The 21,708-nt window shown below is 41.1% G+C and overlaps 3 protein-coding genes across 3 annotated transcripts; 1 reads left to right on the forward strand and 2 right to left on the reverse strand.

Annotated features, from left to right (window-relative positions):
- Window positions 1-861: 861 nt before the first annotated feature.
- On the reverse strand, window positions 862-7,537 carry LOC115926373. The gene is made up of 2 exons (XM_030991035.1): window positions 7,373-7,537; window positions 862-2,698 (listed from the first exon to the last, which is right to left on the reverse strand). The coding sequence occupies exons 1-2, from the start codon at window positions 7,529-7,531 to the stop codon at window positions 1,232-1,234; spliced, it is 1,626 nt and encodes a 541-aa protein (XP_030846895.1). The 5' UTR covers window positions 7,532-7,537; the 3' UTR covers window positions 862-1,231.
- A 3,795-nt stretch (window positions 7,538-11,332) lies between these two features.
- LOC105442080 (kelch-like protein 25) lies at window positions 11,333-13,753 on the reverse strand. Its single transcript, XM_030991037.1, has 3 exons — window positions 13,531-13,753; window positions 12,641-12,834; window positions 11,333-12,605 (listed from the first exon to the last, which is right to left on the reverse strand). The coding sequence occupies exons 1-3, from the start codon at window positions 13,702-13,704 to the stop codon at window positions 11,480-11,482; spliced, it is 1,494 nt and encodes a 497-aa protein (XP_030846897.1). The 5' UTR covers window positions 13,705-13,753; the 3' UTR covers window positions 11,333-11,479.
- Window positions 13,754-15,008: 1,255 nt separating this feature from the next.
- LOC100889360 (BTB/POZ domain-containing protein At2g30600) lies at window positions 15,009-20,315 on the forward strand. Its single transcript, XM_030991572.1, has 2 exons — window positions 15,009-15,061; window positions 18,583-20,315. The coding sequence occupies exon 2, from the start codon at window positions 18,610-18,612 to the stop codon at window positions 20,011-20,013; it is 1,404 nt and encodes a 467-aa protein (XP_030847432.1). The 5' UTR covers window positions 15,009-15,061; window positions 18,583-18,609; the 3' UTR covers window positions 20,014-20,315.
- The last annotated feature ends 1,393 nt before the right edge of the window (window positions 20,316-21,708 follow it).

Below are 21,708 nucleotides of genomic sequence, written 5' to 3' on the forward strand. Positions count from 1 at the left end.
TAGGATGCGAAAGCTAATGTGCTTAGATTAGCAAGTGTGCGCTTGTAAAAATGACGACTGGCTGGAATGCTCCCCAGGGAGTGGAGAATGTGCATACATCGTGTGCGGGTAAGCCTGAATCCGATGACCGGGGTAATAATATATATATCCGTAAAGCGCTTTGAGAGGGCCTTCGGTCCTGAAAAGCGCTATATAAGAACTAGCTATTATTATTATTATTATTATTACTATTATACACAGACATGAAATCGTACAAATTCTTGAAAACGCAGTTTCTCTGGACGAATTTGAACTCCCCCTTGCGTAAAAAAAAAAAACCCTCTGCCAAATTTGTCAATGATCATGGTATCAGTTTTCATCTAGAAAAAAAATTCCCTCCCGCAGCTGGTACCTGTTGATTTGACCCCATTATAGGATACAGTCCGACTATTTGACCATACTGTATAGCCTCCATTCGAGGGCATCTTTTCTGGTCTGCGACTTCTACTATCTGTATTATTTACAAAACAAAATGCAAAATTGGAACTTTTTCCAATACATGAATATAATGACACAAAATGATTGAGATTACGGAATTGAAACAAAGCAAGGTAAATATGAGCATGGGAGTATACCAAAATAATTATACTTCATAGCAAAGGCTTGTGAGATGAAGATTTTGACGAAAAGCACAACAAGAATCAAATTCGAGATTAGAATTAAAAATGTTAGACCACCCCTATAATCAGACGATACCAATGAGCGGTTACTTCCTTGACTGTCGTAGTCAGTTCCTCTGAGTTTAGGATTAAATGCAATTATTGCATGATTATACAGTCGAATGAGTCGATGGTCGATATCTCATCCAGTAGCGAAGCGTTGGTCAAGCCGAAAGGCAAGGGGGGTAGAGGTGGAGGGGGAGGGGAGGGGGAGGGGGAGGTGGTACAGGGACAATGGTATAATGGGGAAGGGAGCACCGATGTGAAAGTCCATGAATGAAAAATACGAATTAACAAGGCTTTAATTATAGGGAGAGGATGTAGAATAGGGTAAGGTCATGTTATCTATATTTCTCGTCCTATCCCCGCCTCTTTTCATTTCGCTTCTTTTCTCTCCCCCATCTCTCTCTGTCTCTCTGTCTGTCTGTCTCTCTCTCTCTCTCTCTCTCATTTTTACAATTATGATTGGGGGTACGTGCCCCCTGTAGTTACGCCAATGGTCTCATCAATCTACCCTCAGTGTATTCACACATTTACTTGTCTTTAGACTGACTTTCTGGGCTTCGATGGATGACAACGGACACTCTCACTTTGACTTTCGCTGTCAGTGACCGAATGGTGCAGGGTGTTTCGAAAGTGAAAAGAGGCACATCATCCGTTTCCCCATCACGTTCCTGGTCTTGATATTTCGACAAGAGAGGACGCCTTGAAGCAAATAGATAATCAGACCCATCTTCGTACTTGACCTGTACTGCCACTTCGACAATCTGGTCACCCCGGTACGATTCTTCAGCTCTCTGAACCCGCGCACCCGTCATTGCGTAGAGCTGACGACAGTTATGCTTGATCTTTCGTAGAATGCCGATATTTAGTCCACACAATACATGTACATAACTTTCGTCTTCCTGTTCAAAGGTTCGGTGAATCCGTTTTACGTCGATACACCATTCCCTGGAGTTATCGATTTCGTAATACTTTGGGGTGCATTCTTTTCTACTGTTCACTAGGACGTTCTGAAGAAGACTACACGTTGATTCTACTACTTTGAACTCCATGAACCCTTCTTCGTCGCACATCTGTCCTATTGTCTCGAATTTAGACAGGCCGAACAGTGCAACTGGCGGATTCAGATAAAGCCGAGGAAGTAGTACAGGTTGGAGGATTTCGTCGGCAAATCCCTCGCGGTAGAGTGAATGCTGCTTAAGGGCGTCTAATAGAAAGGTTGGAATGACTTCCTCTAATCGTCTCATGATGACAGACGACATGACTGCCTTCAGCTGCAGAGCTGACATGAAAGGGAACCGGATGTACCCTACTACGGTCTTGAAGGTCTCATTGTCTGTGCAGTTAGTTAACCATGGGATCAACTTCTGGAGCAGTGTGAACTCGTCTTTGACGACGAGACTTTGGTCATTGCAATCCAGTAAGGCAATGATCAACGACGAATCAAGAACCTGCAACTGATCTGCATGCAGGAGCTCGAAGTTAGAGCGCAGAACACTGATGCACGACTGTATGGTGTGTGCCATTTTGTACTTCATAGCCTGGATGAGTACCGAGATGGCCGAAGATGCATCCATTTTCAGGTGTCCGATGTAGCTGTCACAAAGCTTATTCAGCTCGTCGATCTCGTACTTGTTGCTCATCTGCAGAAGTGGCATGATGTTGTCCTCTGTGAATGTTATCTCCTCGGTATACAGGAACTTCAGAAACGTACCAAAGACCTCGGAGCAATCAGGATCCTGATCGAGTCGGTACGTCCGCATTCCTGGATCTTCGGCATGACTACCTGCAACCAAGTCTTCCTCTGAGGTCTTGAGGATATCCTTCAAGACGCTGCTCCACGACGAAAGAATAAGACGATGGGCATGAAAAGAGTGAGTTCCAACCAGTAAAGTAGTGTCGCTGTAGGTAGGATCGTTGAAAAAGCGTCCAAATTCAGGCTCGATGGTAGGTACGTCTAGGTGTGGTAAACCAGCTTGTTTTAAACGGCGTGCTTCCTGTGAGACGTGCAATTGTGGGAGAAGTATGTATGAAAGGAATTATTTTGATATGCATGATTACAAATTGTTCAGGGTTGGGAAAGGAGATAATCAATGACAAAAGCCAATCAGTAAAGTGAAACAAGTTCACATAAACATTTCCGTATTGCTCCCATGGGGGATGAGATACACTTCACGAGACCGACAGCCTACGATATCAATTCGATACCAGTGATTTACAAATGTAGCTGAAATGACATGATTTTCCAGTATTTTTTTCTCTTTTTTTTATAAGCCATAGCTTTGTATGCGTTCGTTGAAAAATTAGAAATTCCCAAATTTACAGTCAGGCGAAAAATATGCTGATTTAGAACGCTTTTATTGTCATGGTCTGTAAAACGGCTGGGCTCGGGGACTCGAGCCCCCATAACTTTTTGAAAAGGTATGTTACAGAGAAAAAGAAAGAAAGAGAGAGAGAAAAATAAGTGACCTGCCAATGTAACAAATGAGGTATCAAAATATGCTCATCTGACCGTAATTAAATGCCTAAAACCCCAGAGCTTATGGGGGCTCTGCCCCCTGGACCCCATCAAGGGCCCTAAGGCGGTCCCGTGGATGTATATATGACCGTAATTAAATACCTAAAACCCCAGAGCTTCCGGGGGCTCTGCCCCCTGGACCCCACCAAGGGCCTGCAAAACGGCTGGGCTCTGGGGCTCGAGCCCCCATAACTTTTTGAAAAGGTATGTTACAGAGAAAAAGGAGGAAAGAAAGAGAGAGAGAAAAAAATAAGTGACCTGCCAATGTAACAAATGAGGTATCAAAATATGCTCATCTGACCGTAATTAAATGCCTAAAACCCCAGAGCTTCCGGGGGCTCTGCCCCTTGGACCCCACCAAGGGCCCTAAGGCGGTCCCGTGGATGTATATCTGACCGTAATTAAATACCTAAAACCCCTGAGCTTCCGGGGGCTCTGCCCCTTGGACCCCACGAAGGGCCCTAAGGCGGGCCCGTGGATGCTCATCTGACCGTAATTAAATACCTAAAACCCCTGAGCTTCCGGGGGCTCTGCGCCCTAGACTCTCCGCCAATTAGTGACCTGCCAGTGTCACAAATAAGGTATCTAAATATGCTTATCTGACCGTAATTTAATGCCTAAAAACCCTGAGTTTCCGGGGGCTCAGCCCCTTGACCCCCCTGCTGAGGCTCAGGCCCTGGACCCCACGCCAATTTACGCTCTACCTGATCGTTAATACTCCACTTTGAAAAACGTTCCGCGGGGCCTGCATGTAACGTGTAAGAGTGGTGGTGATGCAGATTTTTCTTCTGACCCCCCGCACTTCCAAACGTTTTTGCTCATTACGTCACTGCCCCTGGAATGTCCCCCCCCTGTTACACCCACAAATGTAATAACGCCCACAAATGTAATAACAATTTACCCACAAATGTTATAACACCCACAAATGTAATAACACCCACAAATGTAATAACACTTTACCCACAAATGTAATAATTTCACCCACAAATGTAATAACCACTTTACCCACAAATGTAATAATTTTGAATCAACCACAAATGGGGGTGTTACACCCACAAATGTAATAACGCCCACAAATGTAATAACACTTTACCCACAAATGTAATAACACCCACAAATGTAATAACACTTTACCCACAAATGTAATAATTTCACCCACAAATGTAATAACCACTTTACCCACAAATGTAATAATTTCGAATCACCCACAAATGTAACAATGACTTTACCCACAAATGTAATAAATTTGAAGTGATATTTTGTCGAATTTGTTCAAAACTAAAACCCTGTAATAAAGCATGGGTATAGCGCGCAGTCTTTACTCCAGACCCGGTTATTTCAAAAAATTAAAAAATCTTCAAATCTAAGACCCCATAATCCTTTTCCTGTGGAATAACATGAGAATCGAGCGTAGTCTTTCCTCCAGACACGGTTATTCAAAAGTAAAAAAAAAAAAAAAAAAACTGTTAAGACCCCACCATCTTCCAAACTAAGACCCGGTAATAAAGCATGGGGTTAGAGCGTAGTTTTTCTTCCAGACCCGGTTATTTCAAAACTTTTTAAAAATCTTCAAAAATCAGACCCCATCATTTTATTTCTGTGGAAGAACATGAGTATTGAGCGTAGTCTTTCCTCCAGACCCGGTTATTCAAAAGTTTAAAAAACCAAAAAATCAAAACAAAACAAAACAAAACAAAGAAAAAACCTTTTAAACTAAGACCCCTCCATCTTCCAAATTAAGACCCGGTAATAAAGCATGGGATTAGAGCGTAGTCTTTACTTCAGACTCGTTTATTTAAAAAAAATGAAAAATCTTCAAACTAAGACCTCACCATCTTATTCCTGTGGAATAACATGGGTATAGAGCGTAGTCTTTCCTCCAGACCCGGTTCTTTCAAAAGAAATAGAAATTTAAACAAATCTTCGAAACTAAGACCACCATCTTATTCCTCTTTTTTTCCATTTAAAAATAAATTACATTATTACATATGTGGATACAACACGTCACAAATAAATGATTGGTCGGCGGTCACACGAACTGACGAATCAGTCAAAATGGTAACACACAGAGGAGGGACCGATTCGATGGTTCGTTGACCGTCGACGATTTTTTAATCATGTAAATATTCTAATGCCCACAAATATCCTGGAATTCAATGTTCGTAGAAAAAAGAAGTAATCAAATGAGTGACCTTAAATGTATTTAAATATTGACGCTGATTGTTTTATGCATGTGATTATGAAATATGTTCACGATATGTAACATAATATATATATATGTACGCTATAAGTGACATTGAAACGTTGGATTGCGATGTTATATTTTCATGAGTGCGTGAATGAATTACCTTTCTTCATGTGATGAACGTATCAATTACTTATACTGAAGACTGCCAATTGGTACGCGGTACACGGTGTGAATTCATGAGAACGAAATTTATTCAAAAGGCAAATACAAACAAAACTCATTTATATTACAGTTTTCCCTACTTCTGAAACACTCAAGCAGCTATATAAACAAGAACAAGTCTGAAATGATTACCGGGTCTTAATTTGGAGGATGGAGGGGTCTTAGTTTAAAAGTTTTTTTTTTTTTTTTTTTTTTTTTTTTTTTTTTTTTTTTTTTTTTACTTTTGAATAACCGTGTCTGGAGGAAAGACTACGCTCGATTCTCATGTTATTCCACAGGAAAAGGAATATGGGGTCTTAGTTTTGAAGATTTTTTAAACTTTGGCGTACACAGGATTTTTTCAAGGAGGGTGTTTTTAAATTGGATGGCATCATTAATGTGACCCCGCGAGGTAGCAAAGCAACCAAACAGGAAGGGTTGTTGGAGGGGGTTATTCCATCCAACATCGTGAATTTCGATATCCTAGCTTTAAAAAACCTGGGGTTTTCCTGCATTTTAAGTTTTCACGTTTCTTGTTTTTCGCTCCACATTTTACAGTAGGCCTATACAGTATAGAGAAATACATAGAAATCTTATATTTATATGGTATATAAGCACATTACAATGATACTCAATTCCCACATGTCAGATAAAATGTGAGGAACCTACATTGAAGATCATAGGCGTGGGAAGCTTTTTTTTAAGTGGAGGGGGGGGGGTTGAAGCACTCACCCTGAAAATCTGAATGTGCGCGAAGTGCAAATCACAGGCGCGATGCGCGAAGTTCCTTTCGGTCGGGTCCAGGGCCCGTTTAAGGGTCTTTGGAGCATTTGGATTCTTGATTCACTCTGGTGCAATATCAGCCTTATTTTATTGCATATTTCATGACATTTTTCTCAGAGCAATTTATCATGAATTAAAAAATACCAAATGGAAATTGGGACATATATTAAATAGGGAGTATATGTTTCGTTCTTCTAGATTTAACAATTACCTTTTAAAGTTTCAAAGTGTGGGGGGGGGGACCAACAAAAGGGCACTTTCTGGAAAAAGGGGCACCTCAAAGAGAAGCCTCAAAGCAAAAATACAGAATTTGTAGACCTTGGTAGGCCATCATATTATACCCCTACGTTGTAATTAGATTTTCAGGGATGATTTTATCGTTTTTGTCTATCTTTACATGGTCCAAGATATTGCTTAAGCATTTTACTTTGAAGTTGGGTGTGATGGTCTGAATATTTATTCGTTAGTGAGCGAGCAAAAATGTTAAGATATGTGAAGTCGCAATGCGAAAAATTACATCATTTAAAAAGGGAAAACAAATCCAAATCAAGAAAAACTTAAAAGATCTAATTTAAGAAACAATATCATAATAACTTAAAATGCGAGCGTAGCGAGCGAGCTTTGAGTGAAATCTTTCTTTTCTTATTTTGGCCCTCTCATTTCCCTCCATACTTCGTTTTTGTCATGTTTTTTTCGGGGGGGGGGACAGAAACATTGAGGGGTGTTCAACCCCCCAACACTAGAGTACCTACATGTAGGTACTCTACCCAACACCCCCCACCTGCGTACGCACATGGGAGTAGTAGTAGTCATTGTATTAGTAGTACATGTAGAAGTAGTAGTAGTAGTACACGTAGTAGTACGTACTACTAGTAGTAGTAGTTTTAGTAGTAGTAGTAGTAGTAGTAGTGTAGTAATAGTAAAAGTGGTAGACTTTTGTAGAAGTTGTTGTTGTTTAAAGATTATTACTCAATTGATTACCTCTTTTTGCTGTGCTTGTTTTTCAACTGGTTCGTCTTTGCCGTCGCGTTCGATAAAGCCCTGCCTGACGAGTCTATCCCGCAAATCACCTAGCCTGATTATTAGGCCCTCGTCATGTAAAAATAGTTCTTCGTCGTCGTCGTCATCGTCATACCACATCTTTGGATATACTCTCATACCTATTCTAGAGAAATCACATACATGAGGAAAAAAGACAGACATGTGAATTATAATGTTTATAATTATGGCAATGTCCGGCAAACAATAATTCATATTACTATTCCTTAAAAGGTTAACCCTGTGTTATGTTTAATTGAGACAGAAAGACCACATTGTTGTATCCGCATTTCATTTCATTTTACCTCAGTTACTCCACCAAACCGACTATACACACCGATTCAAAACCGATCGCTATTTTACCTTTTGTTACCTTTAGTGAAACCTGAGTCGATCTGGTGTACTAGACCAAGACACCTCTACATTTTTAATTGGAATTTTGAACATTAATATGCGGGTCATACAGAGTGTAGTCTTTCTATTGACTCGTTTCTCAAGCCGTATTGCTAAAATGCCTTACTTCTCATATTCTATCTTCAACAAAAATTTTGGTCAGAAAAGTTCACATTATTATGTTTTTCCAACATTTTTTGACATTTACAGCAGAAATTTCTTCGAAATTCATTAGAGTGACATCTCTCTCTTCTCAATCTTTCTCCTTTTTCCAGACTCTTTTGTCATAAGTATAGGTGGCTTTTAAAATAATGTTTCGTTCGGCGATGGACGTAAGAGCCATACACAGAGTTTGGCCCAGGCGTGGATCCAGGATTTCTTGGGGGGGGGGGGCCAAATTTGAAATCAATCTGAAATTTAGTGTGCTGAAATTGAAAATCGTGCCGGCCGATATTTCGCTCAGCGGGGGGGGGGGGGGGGGGGGGGTGGGGGGGTATTGCAGTGAGTACTAATTCTTCTTTTTATTTTTTGTCCCCGGAAATTTGAAAATCGCGCCGGCCGAAATTTTGCTTGGTGGGGAGGAAATTTGAAAAAAAAACTTAAGCAAAAAAAAAGAAGAAAAATTTCTGTTCACAAAATTTTTTACATTTTTTTTGGTGTGTGTGGGGGGGGGGGGAGGGGCAAGGCCCGCTCGCCCCCTGGCTGATATTTCGCTCAGTTGGGGGGGGGGGGGGGGGCGTGGATCGAGGATTTCTAGGGGGGGGGGCCCAAATTTGAAATCAATCTGAAATTTAGGGTGCTGAAATTTGAACATCATGCCGGCCGATATTTCGCTCAGTTGGGTGGGGGGGGGGGGGATTGTAGTGAGCACTAGTTCTTCTTTTTTCTTGTCCCCGGAAATTTAAAAAAATCGCGCCGGCCGATATTTCGCTTAGTGGGGAGGGGGTGACCCCCTTGAGCAAAAAAGAGAAGAAGGTCAAATGCTGTGAGCACTACTTTTTCTTTTCATGTCCCCGGAAATTTGAAAATCGCGCCGGCCGATATTTCGCTTGGTGGGGGGGGGGGGGGGGGGTTGTTGGAAATTTGAAAATCGTGCCGGCCGATATTTCGCTTAGTGGAGAGGGGATGACCCCCTTGAGCCCCCCAAAAAGAAGGTAAATTTCTGCTCACAATTGTAAATATATATATTTTTTTTTTTTGGGGGGGGGGGGCAAGGCCTGGGGATCTGCGCCTGGTTTGGCCAACCCGGTTCGAGTTGGACATAATATGGCGACTACTGCTTTGTTGGGCATAGGGCAAGCACACAACATAAGAATATACGCCATGTTATGACCCAGTGAAACCAAGTTGGTCAAACCCTGTGTATAGATGGCTCTGACCCCAAACACACCGATGAGACCGACAACAGATCAATCAAACAATGACATTACATCATATGGCCAAGAATCTGACGGTCTGGCATCGGTTTGGAGTTGGTCTGGTGATGTGACTAAGGTATTAAGTATGTATGTGCCTCTTACAATGTTATACCTTTGCTGTGTAAATATTCACCTATTGAAAAACAATTTAGTACAGTTTGAGGGATACGATTGGAACCTTTATTTTTTATTCAGTACATTCATTCTTTTATCTCATCAAAAGTAAAAAATGATAACAGCTATAATTGAGCGATAATGACAATTTTATCAAACAATGGTCAATAACAATCATCGATGCTAATAAACATGATGGATTTTTGTCTATCAAAATGGTAAATATGAAACGATTTAAAACATTAGAATCAAAGTGAATGTATCAGACTTCTGTGTACTGCATTAGATTTCATGAGATACATTTTAACAAAACATGCAGATGATATGACATAATATTTACAGCCTGATTAGTATTTACACTATTTAGTTAAGCAAGGCTCCATGAGCAACCGGGGGCGGATCCAGGGTTTCATTTTTTTAAAGAGTGGGCACCATATTCCTCTAACTTTTTCTGACAAGCAATAAAAGATAAATAAATAAATGAATAAATGAATGAATATATATATATATATATATATATATACATAACTTTACATGTTTTATTAACGGGAAATCTATATATAATCCCAAATGGTACACTGACAGGACATCATACAAACTGGTATATTACCCAAATTCAAAACAATATAATTAATTAAACTAATGACTAATGAATGAACCTATCCTATAAGTTTCCTATGCCTACACACATACGTAGAGGGTAGTAATTATATTGTTCAATTGTTAACAGGACATGAAAATGTCTTGCTAATGACCATGTCTACTTAATGACTCATTTTTGTCACTACATATGTCCGTCTAATGACGCTGAAAGGTATATTTATATATATTTATATATATATACGTATATATAAATGAATGAATAAATAGATAAATGAATTAAAAATAAAGGCCAAGATCTTAGAAAAGGAAGGGGTTATTAGTTTAGTCGTGGCCCATAAATCCGCAAATGGTGCCAAACGTTGACAGACAGCTGGAAGAAAGTACAAACAATTCTTCCGCTTATATACTGATAATACCATACTAGATACCCATTCAGCAATTTCGAAAAATAATATGAAATGGAAATATTATAATACTCTAAAAGACAATTTTTAAAAAGTACACAAAAATCATAAAGAAAGTTATTCACATTTTGAATCCAAAGATTGTCACTGAATTTAAATCGTACTCTAATTTATTTACTTAGTGAAATTTTAAAATAATAATAATTATACAAAATCAGATCTATGAAAACGTCATGCCATCTCGATATTGAAGTAATATGTAATGAATATGGATTAATTTCTATGGGCTCTAATTTGAAACTTGTCATTCTGCGCGTATGTAAGGTATTCATAATTCAGTTTTGTAGATAAGCATTTAAAGCGTAGGTGCTCTGATTGGTCTGATTATAATCATGAAGCTTTTTTATAGTATCCTTGCGGGTAGACATGTGATGATATTTTGTCACCTAACACCCGAACCATAGGACCGCCTATAACAAATGTTTTTGTTAGATAGTTGTAGATACCAAAACTACTATGAATATTCATTCTGTCCACATTTCCGTCTTGTAGAAGTAATATAACTAGAAAACCTTTCATCACAATTTGTTTCCATTTGTTTGACCCTAATAAGGCCGGGGCCTTAATGCCCCCCCCCCCTGTCGAATTTTTGCCGCTGCATCAGGAACCCTGAACCTTTGGCGCTGAAATGTCACGAGTATTTTTCCTCATGTCTCCCGCACATTTTGATAACAAATTTGTTATAGGCGGACCTATGGTTCGGGTGTTAGGTGACAAAATATCATCACATGTCTATCAAAATATGTAATTCTCGCAAATGTGCGTGTGTGAGTATATGTCCCCCCCCCAAAAAAAAAAAAAAAAAAAAAAAAAAAAAATTGCATATTGTCATACAAATATTAAAACAAAATAAATCAATAAACGAAAATAAACATTACTATCTTATTCAATATATTTCAATCTATCACCATGCTAATTTTCACATAAATTGGACCTTCCTGGGCCGAGATATTAGGGGCATAATGCCACCGGCCGTATTCAGATCTCAAATAGCCCGGCCTTTTTAGGGTTAAAGTGAAAAGCCCTTCGGAATCAAAACAAAAATCCACAAGCACGGTCTATGTGGTTTTCTCATCTTCGTCCTCCAAAATGATTGTAACATGGAGTGTCATTATTTCAGGGTCGGAGATCCCAATGGGAAATGTGAATTGGGTATCTCTTGAAGTAACCTTCCCTATATATGGGGTTATTGATGGCAGCAGAGGGAGGCACTTTGAGAAATAGATAGGCACTGTTGCACCATGAACGAGTGCTCGTACTCCCAAATGAAGTATTTTCCGTGAATCCTCATAATATGTATTTATTTGGAAGTTTACTTCATTTGGTGAATCTGGGCTCTGGGTAAGCTTGATTAAGCACCTGAAGGTAGATGCTTGTTTGAAAAAATGTTTTTGTCCTATCCGCTTGCCCTCCCAAGCAAGGCATGTGTGACAATAGCTACTGCCATCAATGTGAACTGCGATCGGCTCATTCATTGGTTGGTCGCGGGTTGAGATACATTTCTGGTCTGGGAATCTGGCTTCATCGCTTGGGTTCAGGTATAGTCTGGGCCATGGGAAATCCTCTGGAAGGTCATCGAGACTTCCTTCTTTGTACAATGCCTGTTGCTGCCAAGATTTAAGGAGTATGTCTGGCATCATTTCCTGGGCTCTGCGGAAGGCGGGCGTCTCTGTGGCTTTCTTCAGTTGTAATGCATTCATGTAGGGGAAACGAATGAGCTTGATGATACTAAGAAGCGTGTCCTCACTTTGACACTGGTCCAACCAGGGCTCAATCTTCTTGAAGAGAGTAAACTCATCATCTACCATCAACCGTGGTCCACTGTCGAGAAGGTATATGAGGTGCTCACCTTTTAGACTTAGAAGTTGGTCAGGCTTCAGGAAACTAAAGTTGCATAGCAGACTTTGGAGACACACCTCGACTGTTTCATGCATGCCAAGTTTCAAGGCCGAGCGAATGAAGGTGACGACTTCCTGAGCATCATTCTGTTTGTCGCGGATGAATTCGTCACAGAGCTCCCTTAGCTCTTTAACCAAGTACTTGTCAGCTAGCAGGGCCAAAGGCAGGACGTTTTCTTTGGTCAGGTCTACAGAGGCAGTATATAGAAACTTGAGGAAGTCGCCGAAAAACTCTTCACAACATTCTTCCTCGACGAGATCCTGACACTTAAGGTTGGTTGTCCGGTCGTATCAGTTCCACGTTTGTCATCATGTGGTCGCCAAGATAAGTTACAAAGCATCGTCTTGAAGACATCGCTCCATGCACTGAGCACCAGGCGATGGGCGTGGAACCTTCGATCTCCAACAGCCAGGGTGACGTCACTGTAGCGTTGCTCATCATACAGGGTCCCTGTTACTCTGCTGACTTCATCTACGCTGACGCGCACATGGCTGAGCAGGTTTTGCTGAGCGTTCTAGGGAAATATGAAAAGAGTACTTTTAATCAAAAAATAGGCGACATTGATGGGTATATATAGTCAACTGTTCCTTTTGAAATTACATTTCTGACCATCTTTTTTCTAGCATAATTTGTTATCGACATGGTTGCGTTTATACGTTGCGATTTCAGTGGACTCAAAAATCGTTCGTTTGTTTAACCAGAGCAGCTTTCATTTGTAATACTGCATCGATAGCCGGTATAAATTGGCCTATATTTGGTAATCAGAAATCATTTTTTTGTCAGATCTTGCTTAATTTTACTGTATGATATAAGATGCCAATGTGTCACGCTACTCACTGCATATTATGAGTCAGGCCTGTTATGAGTATGCTAGACAGTTTTCATTTCTCTTCTAAGATATCTAAAGTAATATAATAAGCAAAATAAATAGTTATATTATATACATGTATTAAGGTCATTGGTCCCGATTGTAAAGTTAAAAAAGCTCAGAATAGGTTTACTGCTATAAAACTGAAACTTGAAATGAAATGTTCAGTTTACAAGGTAAGATTCGTAAAAAACAACTGAATCGTGTCAACGGTATTTTCATTTTTTTTCGGGGGAGGGGGGTCGTAGCTAGGGGATCGGGGTTTAAATTCTGAAGACGAACATGGTCACATATATTGGGGCTCTAAATACAGGATCGTTTAATGTAATATTATGTAGTTACCTGAAAATTTTCCCTTTCTTTCTTCTCTAGTTCAGCTGTTATTTGCTGGTGAAGGTGGCCATGTGACGTTTCATATTCATCCACATAATTATCCATTGAATCGTCATCATCGTTGTAAACAGGGTAATCGTACAAGGTGTAATAAGGCTCTTCGTCGCCGAATTCAAACATCATGGACCATGCAGTGTACTTTCAGTCTGTGTTAGTACGGGAAAGAAAATCCCACATAAACGCCTTCAATCTCCTACTGATGATTGATACTTTAATTTATAGGTGATCTCTTATTTTCTTCTATAACAATTAATTCTGTCGTTGGTGATCGACGATGGATAACAGCACATGTACATGTTTTAACGTCATCGCATACATATCAGTTTCTATTTAAGACCCGACACAAAATAGGCTTACCGCTACGACAGATACCAATCATTACCATCAGAACTGGGTGCAACTCTAACATTAGTTTCACTCTTTCTTGTCGTTTCAACTTCTTCAATCTGGACTCATGCATGTCGATTTCTTGAGTTTCCGCGCTTTCACAGTATTTGTCATCCTCCTACAGCATTATTATAATCACAATACTACATTCCTTTCAAATTTTATCATCAGCATATTCTTACATGCACATGCAGTCAAAATGATGTATCATTCTGAGCGTGGGCATCTCTCATACAAAATAACCGTTTATATAGAAAAGAACTGAGTGAAAAGTTGTACACTTGCTGAGTGAAGCACTCATCAGCCCGCTCATCGTCATCACCATCATCATCATCACCATCATCATCATCATGATATATTTGACATATTAAGGAAACAAACTATCGCCATACAGAAACGATGCGATCAAGTATATATATATACATAGACAAATACAATAAATAATGATGATGCGTAGACGAAGAATAGTTTTTGTAAAAACATTCTTCGTCTAAGGAGCATCATTATTTGTTTGTATTTTGGTGCAGTTTCTCGAACTCCGAGCAGGAATCTAGTCTTTCTTATATTATACATGAGTGTACATTGAAGCTAGATACTGTATCAGAGACCATTTTGAAGGGAATGTTAGGACAAACTCACCAGTTGTACAGTAGATACTCCTGGCAGTTGATCTGATCTTCACTGACTGAAAAAACAACTTTCAAGATGTGAACGAGTTCAATTAGATCCACAAATGGCAAGCTAAAATTAAAGCTCACTGCAGCTTCGTAAACGTCAAATGGCAAATGTTAAGCAATTAATTATTTTGCGTTCAGTGTTATTTATGGCGTCAATATTTCAATGGTTAATCAAGTGTTATATCTGGTTTTGATAATAATTGCGCAATGCTAGTGGGGAATACCATGGTGTGGGAAAACCCGAACCGAGGCTCCGCCTAGCTCAACCGAGCATGCGTGGGGTCGGGTTTCCCCACAGGAAGTGGCATTATCGATCCGCAGTCAAGTCTACAGTGCATTAAAAAGCTTCACAGTTGGGACTCACAGTGGTCGCGAGAACATCCCTATATAATTCATTGCGGCTACAACTGAAACAGGTATGTTCTGGGCTCAATTTATTTTACCTTCATTTTGATACAATTTACTTATTTCTGGTTGATTCATGTGTTATATTCTCTCCCATTCTAATACTAATCTGAATAATGAAGAAATTCGATTTAAAAGAGAGTAATGGATATTTTCTGATTACAGGATAAGTTCAGGAGGATAAATTGTAAAAAAAAACTAACGTACTGGCAAAGAGGGACGTGCCCCCGGCCCCCTCCCCCCAAATAATAATAATAAATGTGCTCTTACCCCCCCCCCCCCCCCCCTGGCTGAGTCGTTGCGTTTTGGGGGGAATTTTTTTCTAAATGTGCTCTTATTCAATGCAAAGAAAAGGAGAGTAAACAGAAATTAAATTTCCTAAACATTCTGCATGCCTCTATGTTTATCAAGGGAGGATTTTATGATAGTGCATACGCGCATATCGTGCAAATAGTGTGAGAGGATGGGAAAGCGTGTGTGTTTTTTTCATTATATAGGGGTGAGAAGACATGAGCACCTGGACACTGGCGTACTGATGGGGGGGGGGGGGGGAACAGTTGCCTCCAAATGAAAGTCAAACGTGGTTTATGTCTAATTCAATCACAGTGTTTTACACATAGGCCTACTGCTGAAATGACATGATCTTCCGGGATTTTTTCTCATTTTCTTTTGTAAAAAATTCTTTTTTTATGCGCTTGTTAGAAAATTACAAATTCCCAAATTTACTATGCTTTTTCTAAAAGCCTTCGTGTCAGAGCCTGCAGAGCGGCTGGGTCGGGGCCTCGAGCCCCTCTCCATTTAAAAAACAAGTATGTTAAAGAGAAAAGAAAGAAAGAGAGAGAAAAAAAAAGAGGTATCAAAATATGTTTATCTGACCGTAAAGAAATGCCTAAAACCCCTGAGCTTCCGGGGGCTCTCCCCCTGGTCCTCACCAATGACCCCAAAGCGGGCCCTAGCTGGATGCTAATCTGATCGTTATTAAATGCATAAAACCCCTGAGCTTCATGGGACTCATCCCCTGATCCCCGTCAATTATTGACATGCCAGTTTCACAAATAAGATATCAAAATATGCTCATTTATAGTCTGACCGTAATTAAATGCCTAAAACCAGGCGCGCCGGAAGCAGTTTGGGATGAGGGGGGGGGGGGCAAACATTACAGGGGGCTCACCTTCCAGGGGCATTTACGGAACGAGCAAAAACGTTTGAGGGGGGGGGGGAGAAAATCTGCATCTGCACCACCGCTCTTACACGTTACATGCAGGCCCCGCGGAACGTTTTTCAAAATGGATTATTAACGATCAGGTAGAGCGTAAATTGGCGTGGGATCCAGGGCCTGAGCCCCGGCAAGGGGTCAAGGGGCTGAGCCCCCAGAAGCTAAGGGGTTTAGGCATTAAAATTATGGTCAGATAAGCATATTTAACCTTATATAACCTTATTTGTGACACTGGCAGGTCCCTAATTGGCGGAGAGTCAAGGGAGCAGAGCCCCCGGAAGCTCGGGGATTTTAGGTATTTAATAATGGTCAGTTGAGCATCCAGGGCCCCGCCTAAGGGCCCTTGGTGGGGTCCATGGGTTTTAGGTATTTAATAACGGTCAGATGAGCATACAGGGGACTGTCTTAGGGCCCTTGGTGGGGTCCGGGGGCGGAGCCCCCAATAGCTCTGGGGTAAGCAATTTTAACCTTATATAACCTTATTTGTGACACTGGCAGGTCCCTAATTGGCGGAGAGTCAAGGGAGCAGAGCCCCCGGAAGCTCTGGGATTTTAGGCATTTAATTGCGGTCAGGTTTGCATTCAGGGCCCCGCCTTAGGGCCCTTGGTGGGGCCCGGGGGCGGAGCCCCTGTAAGCTCTGGGATTGTAGGCATTTAATTTACGGTCAGATGAGCATATTTTGATACCTCATTTGTGACATTGGTAGGTCACTTATTTTTTCTCCTTTTTTCTCTCTTTCTTTCTTTTTCTCTGCAACAAACTTTTTCGAAAAGTGAGGGGGGCGTTTTGCAGACCCTGACATAAAGGCTTCTAAATAAGCATATTTTTTGCCCGACTGTACATTTGGGAATTTCTAATTTTCCAACAAACTCATAAAAAAGTATAACTTACAAAAAAATTGAGAAAAAAATACCGGAAAAATCACTGATCTAACCAGCGTTCAGGGGCTCATGAGCTTTTCACCCCTATAACAAAAAACAGACACGCTTTCCCATTCTCTCAAAATATGTCCACGATATGCGCGTATCAAAACCTCCATTGATATAGGTAGCATAGGCAATGTTTAGGAAATTTAATTCCTGCATGTCAACTTTCTTTTTCTTTGAATGAAATTTATATGTAATTTAATTCAGGTTTTTATTATTTTTATGTTCTTTTGGGTTTAAAATACAAACCGTCTTGACTTCTTTACTGCTTTTTTTTTTTTGGGGGGGGGGGGGGCAAAAATGCGTTTTGCCCCCCACTTTTTTTTTTGGGGGGGGGGGCATCTGCCCCCCACGTCCGGCGCCTATGCCTAAAACCCTTGAACTTCCGGAGGCTCCACCCCATGGACCCCACCAGGGTTCCTAAGACGGGCCCCTGAATGCTCATTTGACCATAATCATATGCCTAAAACCCCTGAGCTTCATGGGACTCAGCCCCTGATCCCCACGCCAATTATTGACATGCCAGTGTCATAAATACGAATCAAATTATTTGATGCCTAAAATCCATGAGCTTCTGGGGGCTCCGCCCCTTGACGCCATGCCAGTTTATGCCCCACTCGCCTCGCTTGCTACACTCTATCTGGTCGTTAATACTCGACTTTGAAAAACGTTCCGCGGGGCCTGCATGTAACTGGTGATGAAGATTTTTCTTCTGCCCCCCAACCGTTTTTGCTCATTACGCCACTGCCCCTGAAAGGTGAGCCCCATGGAATGTTTGCCCCTCCCCCCCCCCCCCAATCCCAAACTGCTTCCGGCGCGCATGCCATGAGCACTGTACTGGTATTGATAAAGGGGCCTAACCCTCGTACAAAAGGTCCCGGGTTCCATCCTTGGACGTGTTTTACCCACATCATTCTGTCCCTCTCAGTTCAGGGGAGTGTTTCACAAAGACTAATATCGACTTAAAGTTGGACTTAACTGTGGCAAGCCTTTCATGCCACTGGTTGCACTCACCATTGGTCTCTCAATTATGATTTGTAGATAATATTGTTTCCTTCAATAATGAACTATCACAAAATGTAAATTCTGTAGATTTGTGACCATGATTTTATACGTCCATTGAGAAACCAATGCCAAGAATGGTTAGAGGAACTAGTGGCATTAACGGCCTGTCATAGTTAAGTCCAACTTAAAGTCGATCTTAGTCTTTGTGAAACGCTCCCCAGATGTATTAAAAAGGATATACCTGGCAATGCTGCATGGCGTTACAAAAATTGAAGGTCCAGCAGGAAGAGTATTATTAGTATACTGATGACGTAGCTACCCTTGGTAAATGAGACTAAATGATAGGTCTAATCATTTTTAATTTATTCATATTTTATCGTAGGAGGAAGAGGGTGGAGAGATAGCTGCTGCAATGGATCCAAGTAAAGATGGTAAACGGTCCTATTCATGTCGGAGCGCCCTGTCGAAGAAGCTGGTTCCTTTCCTGAACAGGGAAGAACTTACAGACATCCATGTCAAGGTTGGTCAACGAACATTCGCTGCTCATCGGCTCGTGCTGGGTTCCTGGAGCGATGAACTGGCAAATCTGATTAAAACTGCTTCTGATAACGTCATAGAGCTCGCTCAGAATGCCACCGACAAGGAGATCGAGGTTTTTGAAACGGTGTTGAATTTCCTCTACACGGGCGAGATGAGTTTCTCATCGGGCAACGTGAGAATGGTGATGAGTCTGGCCAATAGACTGGGACTCAAGAAGTTGGGCGATATGGCTCAGGACTGGGTAGGAGACATGATAAACCAAGGGAGTATGGTCGGTGCCATTACGTGGTTGAGGGATACAGATGAATACGACTACGTTTCCTTGAAGAACGATTGCCTGCGTACACTATCTCTGTACTTCCAGTACATCCCAGAGGCATCATGGTTAGGATTAAGTCTGAAGGAGCTTTGTAGTATTCTGGAAAGGAGAGATCTTGTTGTGGATAATGAATTGGAGGTGATCACTCGCGTGGATGATTGGCTCAAGGCAAAAGGCAGCATTGAAGACAACAAGGATCTTTATCTCGAAATAGTTCCTAAAATTCGATTTCCTTTAGTTGAAATAGCTGAACTTTTGCATCTCCAAGAGACTTCACCAATCGTCAAATTTGCAACTGACTATTTTCCTTCGATTTTGAATGAGTCGTTCAAGTACAGAGCTCTCTCCAGCGAAGTAGGTCTGACTGTCTCCAATGCCGATAGCCGAGGTAGCCATCTTCAAGCAAGTTACGCTTTTCTCAAGAAATCAGACTTTCAACCACGGCTGTACCTGGACTTCGTTCCACCTGGAAAGATTAGCAGCTCCAATCGCTCTCAAAGATCACAGCGTCGAAATGGTTGCTTTGAAGAGATCAGCATCGATGCTTACAAAACCGAGATGAAGTGTGAGGTCAGGGAAGCCACCGGAGCTTGGTCAGTGGAAACTCGATCCCGATTCTTCAGTTTCGTGCTGAGGCTGGAGCCTATCCAAGTGGGAGACACGGAAGCCTGGGGCGTGAGATATGAGATCACATTAAGCAAATCGTATCAATGCAATGCAAGATACGTAATGGTTCTTGTAACACGGCCTCAGGACAAAGACTCCGACTTCTACCTACCTGAGAACCCCATAGTGATGACGAAAGAAGGTTCTTTGAGCAAGTTATCAGGTATCAGTCCTTCAGATACTATCAGTGTTTCCACTCAGCCGATCTTTGCTGGAAGAAAGCCAAAGAAAGTAGAAGTTGCAGCTATTGTGTATTTGATGATGACGGAACCCTCCGTAAACTTAATTTAGTAGCCCTGGGACGATATCAAATCAATGCACAAAGTTCGATCATCCTTCAGATTTAAATTAAATGACATAATTCGAGTATAGGCCTTCATTTCTTTCAGCTCTGATAAAGAACATCAAGATGATCATATCATAATGTTAGAATCATGACTATCTATTCTTGTATGTTCCAACATAAGATAATGCTTAATGATATAAAAACAGAGTTACCGGTATGCATTGTTGGAACATCCAGACAAGTTGCAAAGCTAGGTGGTAATCATATCAGTTGGAGACTCGGAGGCAGGGGCGGATCCACGTAGCGATTTTTTCAGCCTGGGCCCCCCCCCCCAGCCCCCCAAAACGATAAAAAAAATAGGATAATAACGTAAAGTTAACCTTTATAAAACAAATAACAAAAGCGCCCCCCCCCCGCTTATTCGCAAGCCGGCTGAGACGGCACTATATTTTGTATTAAGATTTGGCTACCCCCACCCCCTTGACGCCGGCTGGATCCTCTGCAGGCGTGGATACACGGGGGGGGGGGGGGTTGACGGGTCAACAACAAAAAAAAGAATTTAAAAAAAATATATATCACGAATTAGGTCCAAAAAAAAAATAGTGGTCTCACCCCCCCCCCCCCCCCCCCGCTTATTATTCACCGGCTGACTGAGTCGACGCAAAATATCTCCTGAACATTGGACCAAAAAAAAAATACCTCCTACCCTACCCCCCCCCCCCCCCGCTTATTCACCGACGGCTGAGTCGCAACTAATATTTTCTCAAGAATTGGGCCCCCCCCCCTCTTCCCGCCGGCAGGACCCGCCACTGCTCGGAGGTAAGACCGTCAAGCTTTGTGAGAAATCTGGGTGTATGGCTTGATTCTCGTTTAAACACGGAGAAGCACACATCTAACACTCAGTTGCGCCGCTCCAAAGCTTTGGAATATAACTTACCATTAGACATAAGAACGGCCTCATCTGTTGCTGTCTTCAAAGTTTTGTTAATACGCACTTGTTTTCAGGAGATTTTGAATAGTTTTGTATTATTTGTTTAATTTGTTTATTGTGTGTCTGTAAATTAGTACTGTTAGGAGGAGAGTATGTTTAATATAGAAGCTGCGCTAATAAATTGATATAATTCTTTTCTTTATTAAACTTGTATAAAAACGGTACCCTTTTCACCCAGCTTATTTTTTACTCTTTACTCTCTGGAAATGGCAAATAATATAAAGAGAATCGTTCCTATATTGAGAACTCTATAAAACAAGATTTTATAATGCAATTTCAGATACAAACACGGTATAGCAGTGGTCTTCAGATTTTGTTATGGGTGGGGGGGGGGGTATCATTTACAAGGACCGCAACGTTCCTTCCTATTGTTTTTGGTCGCAGTTCCGCTTTGTGTCCATATAATATCTATCTCACAAATAATCATGATTAAACAATTGTGTTGAACTATAAACAGTCTTCTGCCTGTTAATACAGTAGCTCTTTTCATTTTTATTATATTCTACGGGTAGATCCGGAGGGGGGGGGGGGTCCTTTGGATCCGAAACCCATTTATGTGGTTTGTGGCTCGTCATTGATATAATTTGTGAGAATTAGAGCCCACCCCTCATCTTAATAACCCCATCTTAATTAATTTAGATATTATTTCATATTTTTTGCTTGCTTGTCATTTTGTGGTGTGAATGATCACCTTTCAAATCAGGTGACC

Source organism: Strongylocentrotus purpuratus, unplaced genomic scaffold (genome assembly GCF_000002235.5).
Source record: "Strongylocentrotus purpuratus isolate Spur 01 unplaced genomic scaffold, Spur_5.0 spur5_scaffold_2, whole genome shotgun sequence".
NCBI classification, from domain to species: domain Eukaryota; kingdom Metazoa; phylum Echinodermata; class Echinoidea; order Camarodonta; family Strongylocentrotidae; genus Strongylocentrotus; species Strongylocentrotus purpuratus.

What these genes read in the sequence shown, in the direction of transcription:
- LOC100889360 (XM_030991572.1), top strand. Translation starts at nt 18,610, where the DNA reads ATGGATCCAAGTAAAGATGGTAAACGGTCCTATTCATGTCGGAGCGCC.
- LOC105442080 (XM_030991037.1), bottom strand. Translation starts at nt 13,704, where the DNA reads ATGATGTTTGAATTCGGCGACGAAGAGCCTTATTACACCTTGTACGAT. An exon ending in AAGAAAGGGAAAATTTTCAG is followed by an intron (nt 12,835 to 13,530) that starts GTAACTACATAA and finishes ATATTTCCCTAG; the next exon opens with AACGCTCAGCAAAACCTGCT. An exon ending in ATGCTTTGTAACTTATCTTG is followed by an intron (nt 12,606 to 12,640) that starts GCGACCACATGA and finishes GAACTGATACGA; the next exon opens with CCGGACAACCAACCTTAAGT.
- LOC115926373 (XM_030991035.1), bottom strand. Translation starts at nt 7,531, where the DNA reads ATGTGGTATGACGATGACGACGACGACGAAGAACTATTTTTACATGAC. An exon ending in AACAAGCACAGCAAAAAGAG is followed by an intron (nt 2,699 to 7,372) that starts GTAATCAATTGA and finishes CACGTCTCACAG; the next exon opens with GAAGCACGCCGTTTAAAACA.